Source organism: Populus trichocarpa, chromosome 2 (genome assembly GCF_000002775.5).
Source record: "Populus trichocarpa isolate Nisqually-1 chromosome 2, P.trichocarpa_v4.1, whole genome shotgun sequence".
NCBI lineage: Eukaryota > Viridiplantae > Streptophyta > Magnoliopsida > Malpighiales > Salicaceae > Populus > Populus trichocarpa.
This window is the reverse complement of record NC_037286.2, coordinates 20,654,887-20,680,115: the sequence shown is the minus strand read 5'-3', so window position 1 is coordinate 20,680,115 and position 25,229 is coordinate 20,654,887. Positions and strand designations below refer to the sequence as shown.

At 32.0% G+C, this 25,229-nt stretch overlaps 2 protein-coding genes across 2 annotated transcripts; one reads left to right on the top strand and one right to left on the bottom strand.

Moving 5' to 3' along the window:
- Nucleotides 1–2,863: 2,863 nt before the first annotated feature.
- On the top strand, nucleotides 2,864–7,818 carry LOC7489864 (putative MO25-like protein At5g47540). Its single transcript, XM_002302807.4, has 11 exons — nucleotides 2,864–3,146; nucleotides 3,233–3,394; nucleotides 3,500–3,618; nucleotides 3,703–3,777; nucleotides 4,487–4,580; nucleotides 5,296–5,355; nucleotides 6,518–6,586; nucleotides 6,914–7,012; nucleotides 7,130–7,174; nucleotides 7,264–7,366; nucleotides 7,464–7,818. The coding sequence occupies exons 1-11, from the start codon at nucleotides 3,027–3,029 to the stop codon at nucleotides 7,571–7,573; spliced, it is 1,056 nt and encodes a 351-aa protein (XP_002302843.2). The 5' UTR covers nucleotides 2,864–3,026; the 3' UTR covers nucleotides 7,574–7,818.
- Nucleotides 7,819–8,421: 603 nt separating this feature from the next.
- LOC7458264 (cytochrome b561 and DOMON domain-containing protein At5g35735) lies at nucleotides 8,422–10,771 on the bottom strand. Its single transcript, XM_002301551.4, has 3 exons — nucleotides 9,947–10,771; nucleotides 9,582–9,836; nucleotides 8,422–8,963 (listed from the first exon to the last, which is right to left on the bottom strand). The coding sequence occupies exons 1-3, from the start codon at nucleotides 10,562–10,564 to the stop codon at nucleotides 8,652–8,654; spliced, it is 1,185 nt and encodes a 394-aa protein (XP_002301587.1). The 5' UTR covers nucleotides 10,565–10,771; the 3' UTR covers nucleotides 8,422–8,651.
- Nucleotides 10,772–25,229: the final 14,458 nt, after the last annotated feature.

The following is a 25,229-nucleotide window of genomic DNA, read 5'->3' as shown; positions in this document are numbered from 1 at the left end:
TCTCTTATGACCCAGAATATTTTTTTACAATAAACTCAAACTCATGCCCAAGCCTAGCTATAAGCCAGAGCATGAGTCGAGTCGGTGTGCATGTGTATGAATTTAAGTCTGAAGCTCACTTTGCTTAAGATCTCTCCCTTCTAAAAGTTTGGATGCCCTTTTGGATCCAATTTTAACTTCTCAACTACTTTATAAACACTAAAATAGTTTTGTTTCTTTTCAATATGGGATAAAGTTCTTTTAGAGAGTTTTGGGTTTCATCAAAATATATCAACTAAAGGTTCTTTGAAATTAATTTCTCATTCACTGATAATTTATTTAAATCATATTAATGTTTAATGTTAAAGAGCATATGTTAGAGATTAAATTTCTATAAAGTTTTAACCCAAAAAATAAGTGAATATGACTTTGAATTTGACCTTAAATATATCAATTAATCATGTTCTCAAACAAATTTTACAACATCAATTAGGCTGAAAACTTATTATGCATATAATACTCGTACGTAACAATTTGTTCTCATTTACGAGGATGTAATTAGGGATGAATTAGTTAAAATGCAAAGATGCATGAAAGATTTTACTATAAATAAGTAGGATAGTTAATATTTGGTGATCACTTAATTAATTACCATGTATAGCTATAAAATAATTAAATTAATTAATTATTACTGTGTAATGATAATTATTAGAAAACTTTTACCATTAAAATAGGCTAATAGGAATAGTACATGTTAGCTTAAGTTGAGCTTTCTAATTTAGTTTCCTTGTAAAATAGAAATTGATGTTAAACTAACTATTTCTAATTTAGAATTTTTTAATGTAACTAAGTAACTACTATATTGTAACAATATAAGATGTAAGTCCCTATATTAAGCTGCGTATTGTGCAATTGTATTTTATATTCTTAATTCTTTTTTATTTCAAAATTTAACATTATAGCAAGTTTGTTATTATGTTTTCAGGGTATGTTTGGGAACACGGTTGAAATCGTGTTTCTCAAAAATTTAAAATTTATTTTTGTTTAAAATTATTTTTTATATACTTTCAGATCATTTTGATATACTGATGTCAAAAATAATTTTAAAAAAATAAAATAATATTATTTTAATATATTTTAAAAAAAAACACTTTAAGCCAAATCTACTAATATATTCTAAAAGACACTTGTTTTTAACATTATATATATAGAAAACGGCAGCTGATGCTCCTATCTTGTTTGTCCCAGCCATGGCCACCGGTATGGTTTGTTGCAAGACTCTTCAAGGACACATTGGCAAGGTGTGTTCGTTGGATTGGCCCCCGAAAAGGAATATAATATTAAGTGTTTCTCAAGATGGGCGATGATTAGGCCTTTTAAATGAGCCATCAAGGCTAATTGAGAGCATGGTGGTAATTGGTCTTCATTCTAATTGTGATCTTCAGGCGTTTTAGAGGCAATATGGTCCCAGAAAGTCCGAAGGTTTTGAGATGTTGCAAGGCGCACTTGGTTGTCAAGATCAATCACATATAGAATATCCATTCTTGAGCCCTAGGTTTTGCTTGTTTATCCTTTAGAAAAATAGTTGCCACTTGAATACAAAGATCTTTGATCATTTTTCTTGCTGGAGGCCAAGAGGATCATCCAGTCGAGAGAACTTCCTCTGGGTAGGAGCACCTTCAACAAAGTGACCTGTCACTTATATTTCGATATTGCAGGTTGTTGATGATTCAACGTTGTACAAGTGTTGCTTGTTTTGTTAGTGCAACAGAGTATCTGGTGTGGTTTTCGCTGGTTGTTGTGTTTGCTACATTATTTTTTACCATATTGCAAGATTGTTATAGTCTAGCAAAATGATCCTGATTTGTAATTGTTGCCGCTGCATTTTGCTGTATTTTTTTTTTTTTTTTTTTTGGTTTAGCAATTTATCCCTAGACTATTGTTGTCCAATATGCCATTATTGATGTTTCCTTTTATGGGATGAGATCTTTAAAACTAGTTGATTGTTGTCGTGTTAAAAAACTAATTTAATTTGAAAATTTAAGTTGTTAGGTAATGTTTCAAGATATAATTTATATTATTCTCTAACACATTCTATCAAATAAAAGTCTTTGAACTTGAAACTTACACAGACTCATATTACCTTATACTTAATTTTTATCAAATAAATAAGAATACTGGGATTCAAACTCGTGACTGTTTGGTTATCAAGATTTTAATATCATATCAAGAATAATTTCAATCTAAAAATTTAAATTATTACATGTGTGTGTGTTATTACAACATGATTTAACTAACCTTGTAGAAATTGATCGCAATTTCATATATATGAGTATGTGAAAATTATAAAATATTTGGCTAATATTCTAACCAAGATTGTTGCTAGTGGAGCCTTGAGGGGGAGTGTTGACGTGATCTATTTAATATCCTTGTTAATAGGAATTTATGTTAAATCAACTATTTTATATTGTAGCTAAGTAACTATTATATTATAACAATATAAGAATAAATACAATAAGATATGTTCTGTGTATTTGCAACTTTATTTTCTATTGTTAATTTTTTTTTATTATTATTTTATTGTTATTTATCTTTAAATTATGACGGTGGTTGTTTTTTAAAGTATTTTTTACTTAAAAATACATTAAAATAAATATTTTTATTTTTAAAAAAATATTTTTAATATCAGTATATTAAAATAATTTAAAAATACTAAAACAAATTAATTTAAAAAAAAAAACACAAAAATAAAACTTGCTCAAGTAAATATATTGCTGCAAGGAGAGAATTGTCCTCTGACATTCTTAAAATAACAAAGCAGCCCTTCTGTCATGTGATGCAAAAAAAGAGTTTAGCAACCAAAGAAAACCTATATATATACACACACACACTATCTATCCTCATCCCAATTTCTTCTCCTCTTAGAACCCTGATCATCATCGTCATCATCAAATACAGGAAATTCTATAATTAACTGACGAAAGATCTACATCCATAATAATAAAAACTTGATTTCTGCAATATTGTAGCTGAATGTGTACCGAGCCATGAAGGGACTTTTCAAGCCAAAACCCCGGACGCCTGCGGAGCTTGTGCTCCAAGCACGGGACCTTCTCAAGTTTCTCGACCAGAATACCGAGACTCGCGAACGCAAACGCGAGGAAAAGGTGCGTACGTTTATATAAGCACCAGATGTTTTCTATATTGATTTATTGCAAGTATATATAATGCATGGGATATTAATTAATTGCAGATGTCTGAGCTGAGTAAAGTAATTCTGGAGATAAGGGTAGTTTTATTTGGGAATGGACAAGCAGAGCCGAATCCTGATGCTTGTGCACATTTGGCTCAGGACTTCTTTAAGCATGACACTTTCCGCCTTCTCATTCTTTCTCTCCCAAAACTCGACTTGGGGGTAACCTACCCCATCAACCAAATTTATGCTTTCTTTTTTTATGATTCAATTTTATTTTTATTTTTTGATTTTCATGACATCTTGCCCACCCTTTATTGATCCCAGGCACGTCAAAATGCTACTCATGTTATAGCAAATTTGCAGAGGCAACGAGTTAGCGGGCGCTTGATTGCTTCCGAGTATCTGGAAAATAATTTAGACCTTATGGATATTCTGCTGCCTGGGTTAGTAAATAAAATGAGTTTTTGCTGTCAAGAAGTCAGATTTCAGATTTATTTTTCTTTCTAATTTCCTGGTAATATGGTTAGTTATGAAGACGGTGAGATTGCTATAACATATGGTGCAATTTTGAGGGAGTGCATACGCCATCAGATTGTGGCAAGGTAATCATTACTAAGCTTTATATGATCTGGGAATTGCTTCTTTGACTCCGTAAAAGCATATCAGCAATTGTTAATCAATGATCATTAACCGTGTGTTTACTGCCTAAGGTTCAGATTTTGTTCCTGATCAGTGTATTCGGGGACAACGGTGGAAGGTTTATAGTTGAAATGAACGCAGGATTAATTCTTTGCTGTAGAGAACTTGAGTGCTAGTCTTGTTGTTGATTATTTTAAAAAGTATGACTGCGAGTTTCTGAGTTCCTAGGCATACTTGGCCCTCCTAAACGCATATTATCGTTTGGATTAAAATTCAAACTAGTAATTAGTATGTGGTTTTGTCTTACAATCATGCATATAAAAAACTTGGTTAAGAAAGCTCATGAAGATATGCAATGTCTCCAACATCGAACAGTAGGAGTTGCAGAACCTAGGAGGTAATTAATCACTAGCTTTTCTTACAGCATATATGTTTTACCAGTTGGAAAACTTGTACCAAAAGATTATGCTATGCATTTTGTGCGTCTTCCCTCAAATAGAGAAAGTTAAATAAATTTAAGATATCATAGGTGAATGCCAAGGTTGGATTTTCGTTTTTGCGTTTATATTGTGTATATAGCCAAACCAAGCTGGCTTCAGAATAGTCTAAAATGGCTTCCTGCATTAGCACAAATAACGTGATAGATCTTAATAACCTTTATTGATTTCTCAGGTATGTATTGGAAACAGAGCACCTGAAGAAAGTTTTAACTTATGTACAGATTCCAAATTTTGACATAGCGTCAGATGCTCTGGCAACTTTTAAAGTTAAGTATGTTTAATATCTCATTTTATTATTTATGTTCTTGCATCTAAAATTGATGTGCGTATCCTGCAGGCACACAACTCCTGCTTGAATTCTTCATAGGCTTAAGAAATTACCTATTTGCTGTGACATTTGATCCAGTAATGCATATTTGCTAATCCTTCTTGGAAGCCTTTGCTGCTACAGCTCTTACCAAAATAGTATTCACGTAGAAGATAAATTTGCAGGATTGGCAACTTCAGGATAAGTTTGTTTCAGGAACATGATTTCTACAATTGTTGATTGAGACCTGAGTAGGCAAAAAAAAAAACCTTAGATCTCCATAATAATCAATGTTTCTTCATTGTTTTAGTACTGTCTTCACTAGCTTCTTCCTGTGGGGTTGGGTTCATGCTTCTAGCTCAAATGTCCTACCATTTATCTATCCACCATCCTATGGCCTTGTCAGGTTTAACCAGAATAGTTTGTGTTTGGATCTCTAGACGTACACAATAACTTCTTTATCTACAATGCACACTCTAATTAAGATTTAGTATGCCAGTGCTATCATTGATATATCGTTATATTTTCCTAATGCTGTGCATGGAGCTTGTACTTTTGGTACTATTACGATATACATGTATTCTAAAGTTATCCTTCTTGTATCCATGTCATCCTTCGCTTTATGTTTCTAATTTTAAGAGTATTTTTACTGACCCACTGCCACATTTATACAGGAGCTCCTGACAAGGCATAAATCAACTGTTGCCGAATTTCTTTCTGTAAATTATGACTGGGTAAGTGGTGTCATCAGTATCTGCTTTCTAGTCCTGCATGGTTTTACCTACTTCCATATATTACAGCAACTCGTAATGTTTACTCTAAGAACATGAATAGTGGATGATGCAATACAGCTGACTGTAAGCTAGTTTTATCTTTAGAATCAACAGCATTATTTAAGGCATTGAACTGGAGGTAGATGCAAGAGATATATCATCATTATCGTCATTCATCCCTTGCATGTCCATAATAATGATCTTTTTAAACAATATTGTTCCTAGGATTAGAGGAACTTCATTAACAACTGATGTAAGCTTGTTAATTTTTATTTTTTTTTTCCTCTGGATTAGAAAGATATCCCTTCAACAATAATGGACCCAGCTAAAATTTTAACTGATAGAGTTAGTCAGCAAGAGCTTTTTAAGATTTCCATATGAAAAGGATGGCATCGTAGAAAGGAGGCTGCTGACTGCCAAGAACAGACTGTGCTTGATGCATTGGACTAGGCAGTTGTTGTAGTTCTATCATTCATCCCTATAGTAAATAGAGTAATGATTTGTAAAACAATTTTTTTAACGAAAACTCACATGAAAATAAATGATCAGAAAGTTGAGACTCAGAGTATCCCTGTTGCCACTGTCTGTGTTCGTAATGTTTTTGTTACAAAGATTTCATTGTGCTGAACATTATCGGTATACTATTGTTGCTAGGATCAATGGAACTTCATTAATAGCATCTGTAAAATTGTTTACTATTTATTTGTGGATCAAAGATCACCATTCTACAATTAAAAGTTCAACTGATTGAGTTATGTAGATGAGCTTCTTAAGTTCACTCATCTGAAAAAGGATGAAACTGTGAAAAAGAGGCTGCTGATTACTCACAACCGCGAGCATTAACAACAACTATGGGCATTGTTATAATTTATACTTGCAAAATACCTGTTTGAAGTGGTATCAATCAATCTGTAGAACAAGACCATTGTTGTTGGCATGTCACTTGGTGGTGATACTTATTCTGTGATATCGGTACATCTCCATGTTGATGGTGTGATTAAATATATCAACACTAAACACTAGGGGAATAGCTTTGATACTTAGTTACTTTCTTACATTTTTCTTTCCATTTTTGAATTACTACCAATATCTAATGTGCCTCCAAAATTTTCCCTTGTTCCAGTTTTTCCAAGAATACAATTCACAATTGCTTGAGTCTCCCAGTTACATAACCAGACGGCATGCTGTCAAGGTAATATAAATTTCACAGGAACAATCTACTCCTTGCATTATTTATTGTAGTTTTTCATTTGATAAAATCATCCTTTTTCCAAGTGTATTTATATACATTTTCTGTAAAAATGTTAAAAGTTGTAAATGCCTAAATCTCATTACTGGGAATTAATAAGTGCAACTGCTAGCACAAAAAGGTAAAATAAAGTGAAAGTAGGGAACTCCTTTATCAATTTTTCTTTTCTCTGAAGGGTTTTGCTTTATTTCTTCTCTCAAAAAATCAGAGATATTTGTTAAGGAGAAATAGAATACAATATATTTTCTGACAGCATATAATCTGCTTCAGCTATTGGGAAACATGCTACTTGACCGCTCAAACTCTGCTGTGATGGTTCGGTATGTGAGTTCATTGGACAACATGAGGATCTTGATGAATCTTTTCAGGGTCTCTCTCTCTCTCTCTCTCTCTGATTTACTATATTTGCTCACAGCATTTCCATGTGTTCTTATAAAAATCTTTTGTACTTGTATTCCACTATAAATTTTGGTTCATCCATTTCAGGATCCAAATAAGACAATGCAGCTGGAAACCTTTCATGTGTTCAAGGTAGGTAGTGTAGTAAGATATTTGGACATTTTTCTTCTTTTATTAATCTGTCTAATTTTAATCAACTTCTATTTTCCCTTAATTGGTAGTTATTTGTAGCAAATCAAAATAAACCTCCTGAGATCATCAGTGTACTGGTTACAAATAGAAGCAAGCTTCTTAGGTTTCTAGGCGACTTCAGCATTGATAAAGGTAAAAATGATATAATTAGACAGTGAAATTCTTGAGATTTTAGCCCTCATTGCTTTTATACTAGATTGCTAATGATATGCTGCTTCATTAATTTCAGGGGATGAACAATTTGAAGCTGACAAAGCTCAAGTCATCAAAGAGATTGCCACTCTAGAAATCAATGATCGTTCATGCACAGATGCACATGATTGCGAGGTTGAATCTTAAATTTCCCTTTGATTTACAACAGTTTTGCATTTGAAAACTGTTTAGAATCTAGTTTATGTTTATCAATGGTCTTTGTTATATCTGCTTGGAATTGTACAAGAGTTTTCCTATTTCATATCGATATACGTTGGTTCTGTTTAGATATAAAACGTCTTCCAAGTATTGCTCCTCAAGTCAGACTGCATTTCAGGTGCTATTGCTCTGTTTCTCCCCCTCGTTAAGTAACATGAAAAGATTGTAGCAAATGCCTTGGTCTGCATTTGGATGCATGAAGTTATATTGAGCTTACTGGCTTCTTGCTGTTTTTTATCATGTTCTTGTCAAATTGGTTTTCATGATGTTTTTCAATAACTAACTGGTTTTCCGAAATAAGTTTTACGGCATTTTTCAAAACGAAATTTGTTTTTTCACAGCTTTCGACCTTGTGCTTCAAATTTTGTTTGAAACTTTCTTCTATGCCGGCATGATAGTGCCCCGATCATAGCCAGATTTTCCATTGCATGACCCAGAGAATGACAAATGGCATCTAGAGCTCCTCTGGAGGAGGCCCTCTAAAAGGAGATACTCTTGCTCTTACAATTCATTCACTTGCTATTCGGCCATGGTGGACTTCGTTTTTAGGGCCATGACTAGGCCTACTAATTTTACATTCCCTGTACAGATATTACCTACAAAGCCCGGCATATCAATGGTTGCTTTTTGTTTACAAATATTTTAAAAAATTAATTTAAAAAAAATATTTTTTTAATAATGTTTTTCTACCACACAAAAGTAAATTGTGTGTTTTCGGATCAGTGATAAGTTTGATAATGAGTTGAGACAACCCAGGTATACAAATAATTCAAGTATTTCTCGAAAAAAGACTAACAGTAAGACTATTATAGTTGTAAAACACGACCAAATAACAGAAGTACAAGCATATATATATATATATATATATGTGAGATCGAAAACAACTAGCATCAATCATCGTATAACAAAATGCCAAAAGAATGAAAATAACAAGAAAAGCTCACTAATGGACATCTAACTATGTGTATAACATACAACACAGAGCCTGTCAATGCTAGATCATCAGCTACGCAGTCTGCTGTACCCTGGAACCATATCCATTAACTCCATTAACATGCTTATCAGAACTTGCTGTTTTCTTTCTCTTGATGACTATCAGCCAAGTAACTGCTTCCAATACAACAGCAACAGATCCAAGAAATATGAGAACACCAATATAGGCCTTTTTCCAGTTCTTCTCGCGGTCCAAAGCTTCAAATCCCTCAAAGATGTTAACAATGCTCAGAATCACGGTAGTATATCCAATGGTGTGGTGGTATATGTTCCAATACAGTCTGTATTTGTGGTCTGGCTTGGGCCTCAAAAGCAAGGCCAACACCTGCAAACAGGGCATTGCATTATTTGTTAGAAGACTTTTCACATTACTTGTCTAGAGATCACATCAGTTTTTGTGGTCGAGGAGAGAGCTAGAAAAAAATAATCTTTTTCGATTCAGTTTTTTGTCTTTTGAAAAGACTGCGAGGCTGGACGGTTCGAGTGACGATGAAGGGAAGAAAGAACTTGCAAACAGGTTCCCTTCTAGATGCCGCCCGCAGTTGATGACTTGGAAAGATCCCACATTAAAAGAATTGCGTGTGCTCGATAACAAAATCAAGATTCAACGGGACACAAATGCTGACTTTTTAGGCATTAAAGACTTTCCTTAGGCATCCTTTGATGTGGAAAGAAATCTAAGAATCCCATGGCAGCAAAAAAATCCAAGGGTTTTTAATGATGGTTTTTCAGGTCTCTCTTATTCGAAGTCAAATGAAGAACTGTGTGGTGACATTTTAACTACTGTTTCGAAATCAAAAGTTTTCTGGGCTTTTGAATATATTACACAAGGCAATTATATTCTCAAAAATGAATACTTTTTTCAACAAATATGAAAAAGAGTCACCAACTAACAATCAAGACCCAATTAATTGCTGTTTAGGTAAATAAAAAGTGAAAATACCTGAAGGGTTCCAAGGGCAAAGATGGTTATGCCAAGCTTTCTATGGGTGTTGTAGGTGATTCCAGGACTATCGCTGCCCAGTTTAATACCAGTTGCCCATCCAGCAACCCCAACTGCGTAACCAGAAGTTTGGCAAATAGCATGCAGGTAAAACCATGCTGGGCCTGCTGACTTGAACACCTTAAGGTACCTAGCTATAATGATTCCCACGGGCATAAGGATTCCCCAACTCACTGCGTTTAACACTCCATGAACCTGAAAAAATCAATTTCATTCACCTTTAGAATAATTATTTAAGCTGAATTCATGTCTAGCAAGCATCCTATACCAACAAATACTGCATAATTAATTGACCATCCACTTACATTTCTCTTGCGGGCTTTTGAGCTAGTTCCTCCTCCAGTTGAAGTTGCTGTTCCAGAAACAAAATTCACAGTCCCCACTGATTGCATATTTGGTCCAGTGGTAGAATGTGGACTAGGACTACCTCCACTCAGAGGACCTTCTTGCCAAACTTGGTTGGTCGACACCAAGCTAGCAGAAAGCTGAAGTGTTGCAAAAATTATCATATCCCGTCCTGTGTACTCTGCACTAATATTGCGAACCCCAAAACTCAAGCTAGCAGGTTGCATACTTCCGGATGCATCTACTTGGGTTGTGTAAAAACGCATGGTGCTATTGGATTGTTGGTAAGCTACAAGAGCCTGTGAACCAGCCATTCCTTGCCTAGTGGGATTTAGAGCCCATGCAATCCAATTAGTTGTTGATGCTCCAGTTTTGCGAAATGCAATATCAGCTGTCATGTTTGATGGGTGGTAGGTCCAGTGAAGGGAACAGTTCAATTGAGAAAGGTCATTACAGGCGCTGTATTCTTGGCTGTTAGAGAAAGAGTAGTTACCGCAACTTTGAGCTAAAGATGAGACAGGCAAGGAGATCAACAGGAAGCAAGAAAACAACAAAGTTGTTGTTAAGGATTTATCCATGATTGTTTGCTTGGTACTTGTAGAAGCAGGGATGATGAGATATGACTATAGAGAAATTATGAGCCCTTTTTCTTTCCTTCTTTCAAGGACAAGCAAGTTCTCAGTGTTTGGCTATGGCGCACCAAAAATAGCACAAAGTACTGAAACTGTTTCCCCTGATGAGGTTCTGGTTTCTCTGAAAGGGTTGCACAGAGTTTTAGATCCAGAAACTTGAGATTTATAGGATTCTTCTTGTAAGAAGAGAGAGAGGTCCTTCGAGGAACTGTCAACAAGGGGGAGTGGGCCCCCTTACACATTGTTGGATTTTGGAATGGTCGAGGTTTCTTGACTAATTCTTCCAAGAATAGTTCTGTATATTGTTTTAAACTCTTAACATGTGTGAACATAAAATAAAAATCTCCTAAGAACAAAATGAGAATCAAGTCAAAAGAATAGAAAAGGTCTCGGAAAAAACCTCAATTTAATCCCTAATGTATTATTTATTATCAAGATTAGCATCAAAACTTTTGATTTCATCAATCTTACCCTAAACATATTTGATATTTTAGATGATGTCACCTCTAAGTCCCAAAAAATTTAAATTTTTTTTTTTTTTGCTAAAATTTAATATGGTTTGCATGTTTTGGATTGTTTTGATGTGCTGATGTCAAAAATAATTTTTAAAAAATAAAAAAATATCATTGGCATGTATTTCGGCACAAAAGGTTATTTGAAAAGCAACCGCTACCACACTGCCAAGCACCCTCTAAATCCATCTACGATCGGTTATAGTTAAATACTAGCTTATTAGTCCGCGCTACACAATGGATCGTAATAAAAAAATATCAAGTATATTTAAGTGTTAGACACCGTTTGTTTTGTATATGTTTTCGATCGTTTTGATGTGCTGATATCAAAAATAATTTTTAAAAAATGAAAAAAATCATTGGCATGCATTTCGGCACGAAAAGATATTTGAAAAGCAACCGCAACCGCAACCACACTGCCAAACTGGCTTTTAGTAAAGTATTTTCTAAATAAAATAAATTGTAGCCATGAATCGAATCATACTTCAATCTAATACTGAGATGGAAACAAATTGAAAAACTTAATCATAAATTAACTGAATATTAAAATATCAAATTAGAAAATTTTAAGAACTTGACTATTTCAATCTATAATAATTTATGAACAGTAAAAACGATGCCGTCCTTGGATGTATAACAAATTGCGCCACATGCTGCTTTGGTTAGGAGGGTGTGTTGTATATTTCAAACTCTTGGAAGTTTCTTCCAACTACTCTCCATGTTCACACGCGCTTTTCTGGACCCATAAACTTCCAAGAAGCTTGCAGGAAGCCCTCGTAATTATTTGCAAAGTCAATTCCAAGTTCTCAACATTTCACCAACCTTCCGTGGAAAAATTCCATTAAAAACAAAAGACGAAAGAGCATAGACCGCGCCAATTTTTTTTTAGGTTAGTCTGATTACGGTTACTTTTTAAATTTTTGTAAAATATTTTTTATTTAAAAATATATTAAAATAATAATTTTTATCTTTTAAAATTTTACATATATAAATATATAAAAAATTAATATGAAAACATAAAAAATATTTTAAATTAAAAAATTAAAAAATATTTTAAAAAGATACTTTTAAAATATAAAAATAATCACTCTCAGTTGTCTTCACATGGGATTTTCTTTTTCTTTTTCTTTTTTGAATTATAAACAAAACTCTCCGTCATTCGCCGGCTTGCGATGAAGTTACATCATCTATGACCTCAAAATGTACGACTACTTTGTGATATAATGAACAATGCATGTTCAAAGACATTTTAGACCCACAAATACAGGATCTCGATTTTTATAATAATGATTTAATGATTTCTATGTGATTTTAATTTGGATTTTTCATTGTTTTTTATTTTTTTAAGAGACACGTGTCAGATTTATATTGGTTTAGTTCCTGATAAAATAAAAACAATTAAGATTCCGAGATTATAAAAACAAAAAAAATATATTAAGAAGTATTTGCCATTTTTTTATTTATTTACCACTAGCAAAATATATATATTATTAAGAAGTCAAGACTCAAATAAAAAAATGAATATTTTCCTATTTATTTTTGTTATCACCAACTAGGTAGCGAATACTATAATAATTATTTGGGCCTTGTAAATCAATAGAAGTTCTAGTAATCAAATCTAGCATGAATGAATGAAAAGTTAGCTAGAAAAAATGAAAATTGTTATAAAAAAAAATAGAAAAAAAAATTAAGGATGAATAAGTTAATTATTAGCCAAAACATTAATCATTTTTTTATTTTATTTTTTTAAATAAAGAAAAAAACTATATATGTAAATAAAAATTAAAAAAAAAACTCTAGTTATGTACAATTAAAAATATAGAAGCATTTGGTGAATTATTTTTTCAGTTTTTTTATATTCTTACAAATTTTTTTTTGAGATTTTAATTAGTTTATGTTTTTTTTTAAATTGATCTAATAGTAATAGAACTCTTACACTTTTCCCTCCTCTCATTTTAAAAGTCAAAATTAATGGAAAATCAGCTTAATTCACTCTGGATAAAAAGGTCTTTACTGTCCAACAAATCAAACCAAAAAAATGTGATTGTTCGAATTAAGATCAAAGAGGTGTTTTATATATAAAAAATAAAAAAGAAATTTCTAGTAACATCAATAAACCCTTAATAAAAAAACAATTTTTAAAAAAACAGCTAGCTGATACAAAATCTACGGGAATTTTTTTTTATTTTTTTGGAATAATCATATATAGAACCTCAAGTATGTAATAGTTGTCAATCCTTGCATTCACAAGGACAGTGCTAGGAATTATTTTTTATTTGATTTGGTTTTTATTAAAAAAAATAATCAAATCAAAATTAAAAAAAAAAAATTTGAAACCGGTTCAAACCGACCAGTTTCGGTTCGGTTCTGTTTTTTAGAAGAAAAATCGGTTCAAACCGGTTTGGCTCGGTTTTTTTCGGTTCGGTTCGGTTTTTTCGGTTTCAGTCTTATAAAACCGAAACCAAACTGATCGGTATTTTCAAAATTTTAATCCGGTTTTTTTCACGGTTTGGTTTTTTTTATTATTTATTTTTCTAGTTTTCTCGGTTTAATCAATTTTTTGGTTTTTTTCTCCCTCCTAACATAAACTAACTTAAATATCTATATTAATAAATAAATAAATAAATAAATAAATAAAAAACAAGCAAGTTACATCCAAGCCACGTTCACATTCATGCAAAGAAGATAAGCAAGATTAGGGTCCATGAAAACACAAACCGACTTAAATATCTATATTAATAAATAAATAAATAAAAAGCAAGCAATTTCCATCCAAGCCACGTTCACATGCCCACCTGCCCCAGGATAAGGCGACGTGGGCATGTGTTGCTGTTAAAAGTTAGAAGAATAGAAAAATATATAAAAAATGTTGCTGACATCTTGTTTTATTTATGTTGACTTGAAATGAAAAAAGAAAATCCGTTGATTTTTTAGATCGATTGGAGTCTATTAGTGTTTAATATTATGCATGCGTTCCTAGCTAGAGCAAATGTTAATATGTTTTTTTAATATATTTTATTTTCTATAATTAAATGCGTTTAAAAAGAAAGTGTCAAACAATTGACCAATACATAAGATTTGATTAGTGATTAATCATGTTTTGACTACCATAATAAAAATTATTGAGTCTAATGATATTTTCATAAGCATATATATCTTCATAAAAATAATATATATATATATATATATATATATATATATATAATATGATTATGGCATTTCATTGTGTGATAATAATGGGCATTTAACCTTGTTACAAAGTATTCATGATAATAAATATATAAATAATTTATTTTTCTAGGACTTCTAAATCAAAACAAAAACAAATGTGTGATAATTTATTAAATGAATATGACAATTCTAATTAATTTACAATATTAGTGTCAAATTTTTTTATTTTTTCATTCAAAATATTGTATTTATTTTAATTAAATATACACACGTGTTTAGTAAAAAGTTAAATATATTCATTAAATTTCTAAGTATTATTTATTATTTAAATTTAAAATAAGAGAATAAAAACTATATGGTTGTATAGCTTTGAATTCTCACATCATGACTTTTGAACAAAACAAATAAAAATGTGGTGGAAAATGTGACAATTTGTGAACAATCGTTTGCCCCACCGAACCTCGTGTTTCCGGTGACGTTGCGTGAGGTTGGTGGGTTGACCATGAAAGATTCAAACTTGCCGTGTGGTCCGGCTTTCCCGAGCATAAGCATGACTCGGATCTTACGGCATCGTCCACGCGCGGCCGTACAAGGCAACTCCGGTCGACATCTAGGATCTACAAAGTACAAACCATCACCCATCCGGATATGCAATAACTTCTATTTCGCATGGAAAATATAAAATGAAAACAGACGAGCCGAAATCATGCACGTAGAAAGGTTGCAGAAACACCAAGCTTTAGAAAATCTTACATTGTAGTCCTAAAATCTTTAAATCTTTCTGTTTCACCCTTCGATTTAAAGTTTCTTTTATATTTAATACATGTTTTGCACAAAAAATATATTATTTGTCGTAACTCATTTTCAACCTCCATTTTCCAACATATTTTAAAAAATACAAAGATTTCCAAAATATTTCTTTTCTATGCAATTAAATCAATTTATGGTATTTTTGGCACTTTTGCTTATTTTATCATGTGACAATCTTTTTATAACATGGAATAAAAAATCAGATACTCTTGCAAAAAGTCTACTCAGCTAAAAACCTAGCAAACAAAAAAAAAGACAAGAAGAGAAGATTAAGAAAAAAAAATCTAGACATCAAAGTCTTCAAGTTGCCAATCTCCACCTTAGCAACTACACCACCACTACCCTCGACCGATGGCCACCCACTTTAATCGTCCCACTCCTAACCGCATCTGCAAGCCAGCCGTTCGTGGTAGATCTAACAAATTGTTTGATTTAGAAAATGCAATAGAAGACCAGTTTTTATAATAACAAAATCCATCTTTCTCGTTCTAATCTCTCTACATAGTTAGAGGTAGTCGACACCTCTCGCATCAAAAGGGAAGAGGAAGGAGTTATTCACTTGATAGAGTGGCCCGTGCACCTTTGCCACTCATTGGAGCATTAAATGATGCCCTGCAAATTGATTAGTTCTTCATCGTGTGAACTGTATGCACCGCCACTATATGTCCAAGTTCCAACAGTCTCTTATCGACTTCAACAGTTCTTAAATGTCGCCTCTAAACCCTAACACCTTTATTTTGTTTACTTTTTAAATGATTTGTAAAATTGTTTATTTTTTTAATATTGGTAAATAATTGAGTTATGGTTACACGGCGACCTCGAGGATATGAAGCCACCGGGGAATTGATATTTTGGTTGAGGTGGAATAAGGATGGGTTTGAATTAATCCATTATTATGTGTTAGATTTTTCTTGTATGTTTGTAGTGTATATTCACTTAAACAAGGATTAGGCTACTTATTATTAATTTTTTATCCGTGGATGTTGACTATGAGGTAATAGAATTGATTGGTATGCATTCATATATTATTTCAATATTTTTGTTTTTTTTTTATGTGCATGTGATGTCATATATGTTAAGAGCTTAACCTAGGGTTAGATGACTTATTCCCGACTTATATTTTTGAAGGTTGACTATTAGATATTTGAAATGGCAACTAACTCAGCCCAAGATTAGGTTACCTTTTCTTGGCCACTGTCATTGGGTGTTGATTATTAGGTAATGAAATTGATGGGTGCATTTTCATGTTTCTTAGTATATTATTTTGATATTTTTATTTATTGCGGCGTGTTAGCCGTCATATATACCCAAAGCTTATCTCAAGATTAGATGACACATTCTCAACTTCTATCTTTGAAGGTTGATTATCAAATATTTAAATTAGAAACTACAAGTTTATGGTAGGTCCAATGCCTCTCTTTTAACAAAGTGTAGATTAGGTCATCTTCGGGTCCAAATCCAAAACCACTCTTTAATTTAAATTTATAAGAAAGATGTTAGGTTTTGGTGATATCTAAGCATAACAAACACATGCCATTTTAAAATAAATAATTATGTAGCTTATCTTAAGTAGGATAAATATGGTGATTATATCTTCCCTATTACATAACCAACCCTTTACTCAAAACTTTTGAAAGACTAGTTAGGGTTTCTAGTTATCATAAAACTATGTGGCAACTCTTATTTTAAATTCTACCCTTAATTCACTGAGATTTCTTTTACAATAATATTAACCAAGTGGATTTTTTTTGTTATCTTATTTTTAACTTTCCCTTTATTTTCTCATTTTAACCCTTTAATCCTTTAATTTCTTATTTTATCTCTAAATAAAGGGTAAGATTGATAAATAGAGCACAAGATAAATATGATATAAATAGATTAAAAGACATTGTTGGTAGAGATCTTGATATTTGGATGATAGTGACAATTGGTATAATTGTTTTCTTAATTTGATTAAAAAGGCAAATTTTATAGAGAGAATGTGTCTGATAGGAAAAATAACACTTTTAGAATTATTCATTTGATGTTATAAAATTAAGTGTTAGAGTACTTTAAAAAAGTTGGGGGCACTTTAATAAAAATATTTAGAGCATGGACACTTAAATCGATAAAAATAAATATAAATAATAATTTTGTAGTTACCTATAAAAGTACACTAAGAAAAATAACAAATATTTAAAATTTGAGGAGCACATACATTTGATCCTTCATTATCTTTTTATAACATTTGGTCAAAGGCTATTTTCTTTATTTCATATAATTTTAATTTGATTTATGTTATTATGATTTGAATATGTTAATGTCTAAATCAATTCAACTACAATCTTTACTTTGATTAGACTTTAGATTACTAGGTTTCCACATCAACATACCAACTTGGCTAGTTATGGTCTGAACTACAAAACTTGGTACCTCTAGGTTCATTGTTTAATCTTCAATACATTAGGTATGTCATCTTATTTATATCTAAAATAAATAGCACATGTCAATCATAGAGAACAATGGTTGTTTATCATATAATAGGGAAAAGAGTTGACATTGATCATGAATCAAAAGAATTAACTTGGTTGAAAGAATCCTTGATCAACCAGAATAGTTGAAGAAGCAATTGACTAAGTGACTAGAAGTCACAATTGGCTAAAAGAAAGTAATCAACCAATAAAGTTTGAATGGGCATCGATAACCAGAAGATATAGTCATATTTAGAATGGCAGTTCTTAATAGAATGGATGATCAAAAGTTATAGATTAGTCCAAGATTCAAGTGTGTATCAATAAAAGAGAAATTTAGTTTGTATTAAGATTTAATAAACATTTTTATCTTATATCAATATTTGTATAGGATTAGAATTATCTATCTAAATAGGATTCAAACTTTGTAACAGTATAAATAGGACAAATACTACTATAAACGATACTAGCTCCATATATTTTCTTGTAATTTAATCTTTTTTTCCCTTGTAGGGTTTTATTGTTTTTTTTCTTTCTTGCTTGCTTTTATTCACAACATTCCTATATAGATTCATGTAGTTTCTGACTCTTTAAAATCATGTCATTTTCTGCACGGTGGTGTTTCTTAGAACAAATATGTATTTTTTAATATAGGATTGGAAATGCATGGACCTGCACATATAAAAAGCATATCCCATGAAATTTTACAATAACAAGCACTCCAATAAGGGTGTTTGAAACAAGAATGTCTAATATTGGAGGGTATTTCCTAGTGTATCAGACATAATAACAAACACAACCTAATTGAGCGTGATATCCCTTAAAATATTATTCTTTCTTTATGAATAAATACAACCACATGCCAACTATTTAGCCTTAAAAAACTTTTATCCCACTCCACAACCTACTACTAGGTAATTATATACCATATAGATTGTGACACAACAAGGAAATCTCAAGCCCCTTGCATAACAATTCTTTCTTATTAACTAGCAATAGAAGGGAGGAATGATAGAGTTGAACTAGCCCAATACTTAAGATAGATTAGGCTAAAAGTAGGACAAACAATAAGACTTGCTTACAATTGTCATAACTCAAAATAGATTTATAAGTTGCACGTGATCTTTAGAAGAATAAAAATTACTGATTTGAAGTAATTTTTTGATGAGGATAACCAATTAATAAGGGAACATATTGCCAAGTTTACTAATTAATATGGTAATGGTAGAACCACTTCTTTCATAAATTAAGGTTGTTTGGTTCATCATTAGCTAAAACAGCTTTCCACTAGTTCTCCACATTGCCATCCCAGCTCAATCGATACTTGGAAACAGATGGAAACTCATTTTCATGAACACTTTTACATGACATAACTAGAGTTCGCATTGGTTGACTTAGCTAGAGTACTCTAAGATCTAGGTGAGGCTATAAAAAGTCATGACATAAGGTTTAGGACAATGAAAACTAAGTTTACTATAGTTATAATTGAGTAGAAGTGCTTAAATTTAATGTTATAGGGAATGTAGTGGAACATAAAAAAGAGGTATGTGAGAACAATTACTAAGAGATCTACACCCTTACTAATAATGTTGCTCATAATAAAAAGATACTAGCAAAATAGGTAAACAAAAAAGCTATTAAAGGGAGCATATCTTGTTGTGTATTAAATAATATGTTAATGCACACTCATTGACTGATTTAGATTTTGATAAGGAATTTGACGAGGTCTAATATAGCTTATATTGGTCATAGAAATTATAGATATAAGACTATTTGAGATCATGGTATTAAAAAACACAAAGAGGATACTAAACCAAGTAACAAAAATGTAAATGTTATCAAAATAGTCTAAGATAGAAAGTATTCTATTAACATCAAAATAGTGGAAGAAATATTAGACTAGTTGATGCATATAAGGCAAATTAAGCTCTTTGACAATTACATTATCCATATTGTTGATAAAAATTAAAAGATATAAATATTGTAAGTGTATGAATCTTGGAAACATGATATTAATAGTTGTGTAGTTTTCAAAAACCAAATCTAGAAAGCTTTAAAATGTAGATGCATCTATTTTTTGGACAAGAAGATAAAAGTGGATGATGATCCATTTCTAAAAATCATTGCAGCAATAGTTACCCAAAAAGCTTGTTGGGCAACTTTAAAATTGAGAGTTATATAAGATAAAGGTTGATCAACCATAACAAAAGTTTGATCTAGTCACATATGCTAGTACTTTCAAAAAGTATATAGATCATGAAAAAGCTAAAGGGATGGTTCAACAAGCCCAAGATATACCTTATAGTGAGGTGTATAGGTGCCCCACTTACCTATGATTTTTTTCAAAAGATGAAGACTTTAAGGGATAATATTGAACAAGTAATGCCTCAATGATGGACTAAAACATTCAGGACTAAAAGACCATATGATGGCACAAATATGAATCATAATATAAATTATTCAATCCTAATGATAAGGAGGATGATGAATTGTTTTAGCTATCATCAATACCTTCTAGATATAGAAAGGAGATTGAGATAGAAAATAGTTATACAAAGCCTGATTTAAAAGAATGTAATGCCTAAATATCTTGGTAAGGGGAGAGGATACATAGTCATACACCTTACCTAAAAAACAAGTTTTTGATGTTGTACAGACCAACAAGGTGATTAATAGCAAATAGTCTCAAACACCAATTATGTTTTTTATAAAAGGTATATTAGAATGATCAATATTGGATAGGATCTCACCTACTCTTATTTAAAATAGCAATATTGATCATAAGTTGATCTCTGTTAAGGATAAAATTACTAAATAGCAATAAACCTTAGTAAAAAAAAAAAGGTGAAAAGAGTTTGCGTCTCTGTACCACCATCATCTTAAAAGATTGAAATAAACCATGATCTCTAAAAGATAAATATAACTAAAGAAATCTCTAAAAATACATAAAGTTATCACTAAGATGGTGAAAAAAAGTATGAAAAGTAGTTAACCTCAAACTTAAAAGGCAACATATGCTATTAAGATAAAGATAAAGATCAATCAACAACCATAATGACATGACTAACTTATCTAAAATGTTAGGCTAACACCCTTAAAGATTGAATAAAAAAAGAAAAGCATCATAAGATTGGTACAAATCATTAATTATTATGCAACAAGAGAATAAGATAACATTAGCTCTTAAACAAAAGAAATAAGAAAATGCTATCAAAAAATTCACTCCAATAAAAGAAAAACATATACCTTTTACATAAAAGATAACACCGATAATGCTCAAAAATAGCAAAATTATCCAAACTCTAAATAAGTCCATGAGCTATAAAGAGACTTTAATAGATGACCTCGTCTAAATATAAGACTAATTAGATAAATAAAATGATTTATAATGGATTCCTAGATGATAGCATGATGGATGAAGGTTTAGAAACTCTTTATGATGACAATACATGATAGGACGAGGCAGAACAACCATAATTCTCAGTCCTAATGAAACATATAGGTGAACAAAGTGCTTTAAATGATGAGGAACTGAAAAAACCTTCTAATACAAAAGTGGTCAACCATCAGAAAATCATATCAATCAACATGGTGTTCACACTTCTATATTCCTTTAAAACCAAGACTGTCAATAACCTTTTTTGGATAATGATTATGAAGACAATGTAGAAAAAAAAAATATTATTATGGTTAACTAGTCAGAGCCAAATCTTTGAGCAAGATTCATAAATCATATTTCCTAAGCCAACATTGGCTATAAGTCGCCATTTGAAACCCATGTACATCATTAATAACTTTAACGATGTATAGAGGGTCTTCATCAATAATAGTGTCTCACTCAATATTAGGGGTGTTCACGGTCCGGTTCGGTCCGGTTTTAACATAAAAATTCAACCGAACCGGAAAATACTATTCCTTGTTAATATAACCCGAACCGAACCGAGAACCGGTTCAAACCGAACCGGTTTTTTTCGGTTCGAGTCGATTTTTTAGCCTTATAAACCAGAAAAACCGAAACCAATTAAATAAGAGAAAACTTGGCCGAATCACAATCACTTGACAAACTTGGCTGAATCACATTCAAAAAAATCATTGTTGAAAACTTTGAATCCAAGCCCTTCGGTTGAGATCTGAAAGACGAATCACAATCAGTAGATCTATCCAAGCAAGCACAACTACATGTTAACAAAGATTTCAATAGCATCCCGCAAACTACCGAGACCTCGCTAACACAACTACATGTTAATAAAACCAGAAACAAGGATTTTATCCAAGTTTTCTGCCATAAAGTACAACAAAGAGTAGAAAGGCAACAATATGAGAGAAAATTAGTTGCTTTAAGCCTTTCTTGTGTACAGAGGAGAGAGAGAGAGAGGGAAGGGTGGGGTGACTGGAAAGGGAGAAAGGGGAAGGGAGGAGAGAGAGAGCGGGGAGGGAGGGATAGGTGGGGTGGCTGCCTGGCTGGAATGGAAAGGGGGAAAAGGGAAAGGGAAGGGGGGGAGCAGGGAGGGGGGGATAGGTGGGGTGGCTGGAATGGAAAGGGGGAAAAGGGAAAGGGAAGGGGGGGCGGCTGGAAAGGTGGGGGGTTGGAAATGTAGGGTTAGGTTAGGGTATTTATTATTTAGGTTTAGGATGTTTCCTTTTATATTTTTTTTTAGATTCAAATAAATCGGTTCGGTTTGGTCTGGTTTAAGCCTTTTTAAACCGGAACCGAACCGGACCAGGTGATTTTTATTTTTTTTAATCAGTTTATTCGGTTTTTTCTATCGATTCGGTTTTTTCGGTAAATTTTTTCTTAGTTTTTTCGGTTTAATCAGTTGGTCGGTTTTTTTGAACACCCCTACTCAATATTATGCCCCAGTATTTGATCACTAAGGTTGGTCATAACAAGGCTGATATGACCTCGTTAAAAATGGTTATGTTAGATTTTATAGGTGTATAAGAGATATTATGTAGGTATTTCCAAGAAAACCTAATTATTGGGTCTAAAACCTTTAGTACAACTTTTTCTATGGTAGAAACAAGGTCAAACTACAATGTTTTTCTTAGACGAGACTGGATAGATGATAACATGTGTATGTCATCTTTTTTACACTAAGCTTTGATAATTTCACTACTAAATAGATCAATCAAAATAGTTAAAGCAGATAATAAACCATTTGTGGTTAATTCAATGATGAAAGTTGTATGGTTAGACAACAATGATATCGATCTAATCTAGTTCATGAGCATTGATAACATGGGTCCCATTAACTTCTTAGTTAGTAAAAATATAGCATGAATAGAACAACTCAAAACAACTTTTAATAGGCCAAATAACTCATAATAAAAGGAAAATGACCAAGAATTTAAAACATGAGATTAGATGAGTTATTATGACCTAATAGTATGTTTTGAGGCTTTTAATGAAGCCTGTCATTATATGGGGTACCATAATAGAATTTATTTAATAGAATCAATCAAGATGTAAAATTAATCTTGATCGATATGATAAGTCTTGCTTCAGCACCAGCAAAGATGGATGATAGATATGCTGAAGTCCAAGACATGTTAATTGAAGACAAGCCTAAACTAACCTTTATAAGTGTAAATATATAAAAGAAGTTCAAAGTGAAATGATAGTATTGTTACACATTTATAAAGACTATTTTACGTAAGATTATGATGAAATATCTAGTTTAGACAAAGTTTTGGTAAAAGGATCCTCTACCAATCGAGCCTATGTTTAAGCCACACAAATAACCTTCACGAAGAATGGCTCTAAACACGATCGATAATGTGAAGGAAGAAGTTAAACAACTCCTAGAAGCTAGATTTATTAAGTCAATAAGAATGGCAAATTAAAGGTATACATAGATTTCAAATATTTAAATCATACAACTTTAAAAGATATTATCTAATGTCAATGGTTAATATGCTAACCAATAAAGCATTTATTAATAAAATACTTAGCTTCATGAATGGCAACTCTAGTTACAACTAAATTTTTATTATATAAGAAGATGTTTTCGAGATTGTATTCAGATGTCTTAGTTCTTATACCAAAGAGCAATTGACTTAATCTTCTATAATATTGATCATATTGTGATAAAGTCAAAATCAAAATATACTTACCTAGATAAACTGCATCCTACCTTTAAATGAATGAGGATGCATGACATAATAATAAGCCATTTAAAATGTACATATGGAGTGTAAGCATGTAATTTTCTAGGATATTTATTGCATTAACAAGGCTTAGAGATTAAAAAAATAAAGCACAAGCAATCATAAAAGCACAACCTTCTCATAATAAGAAGGAACTTCAAAGCCTTATTGGCATGATTGATTTTGTAGGGAGGTTCATTTCAGATATTGTAGGGAGTATTAGACCCTTTACTGAGTTAATGAAAGGGAAAAGCTCTGATAAGTTTTAACAAACTGAAAGCAACAATTTCATTTGAAGTCGTAAAAGCTTATTTAGTTAAATCTCCATTATTGACCCTATCAAGGCTTGGGAAGCCTTTAACACTATATATTTCAATAGTGGAAGGACCGGTTGGCAGCATGCTAGCATAAGAAACAACTCTGAACATGAACATGTTGTGTATTATCTTAGTTGTGCACTCATAGTCAGAGTTTTGAAACCCGGCCCGGCGGGTCGACCCGAGGCTGAAACCGAGCCAAGTTTAAGAAAAAATAAGGAAAAGCAAAACCCGGGGTGACCCAGCGATCTGGCAAGCCCCGATCAAAAACTCGGTTGCAATCATTTGACTTTTATTTTTTTTACTAAAACGAAGTCGTTTTGATTTTCAAAAAAAAAAAAGAATTGACCTGGGCGACCCGGTGACCCAGTCAAAACTCGGAACCCAGGCCTTGGACCGGGCCGGCCACCAGGCCGGGTTTAAAAATTATGCTCATAGTGGTTAAAAAAATACATTGATAGAGAAATTGTGTATATCTTTGATTTCATCTTTGTTAAATTACCTTAGTATATATTACTAGTTATCATAATTGTAAAACAAATTTAATTAAATATATGCTATCAAAATATTTTTTAAGAGGTCATATTGATAAATGGACATTGGCATCGTTTAAATTTAATTTACATTATATGTCATAAAAGGTAGCTAGAGGTTAAGCTTTGGTTGATTTCTTAGTTGATCACACGTGCATCGGTATCGATCATGAATTTAAATAGGATATCAACATTATTATAGCAGAACATGTTCCATGACCATTATGGTTTGATGCATCCAAGACCAGGAACAAAGTCAGCACATATGTAGTTATAATGTTGATGTCTCTAATAAGTCATAAAATGACATTATCCATTTAGCTTGATTTTTGTTTCACAAACAATCAAGCTAAATATGAGGTTTTAATTATATGTCTAGAAATGTTCTTGGAGTTAGGAGAGATTCATTACTTATTATAAACCAGTTATTTGAAGAATATAAGTGTGAGCACTCAACTCTAACTCTATACCATACTATATCCATAAACCTTATTAAATGGTCTTCTTATTTTATTTTTGTTTTTTCAGTGAGAGGAAATAATATTGAAGCCAATAACTTAGTTCAACATGGAACAAGATACAAGATGGTCTTTAATAACCTTGGAATAATCTCTGTTAAAATCATTGATTGATCAGTCATGGCTGGCTAATATCCAACAAGAATGTCATTA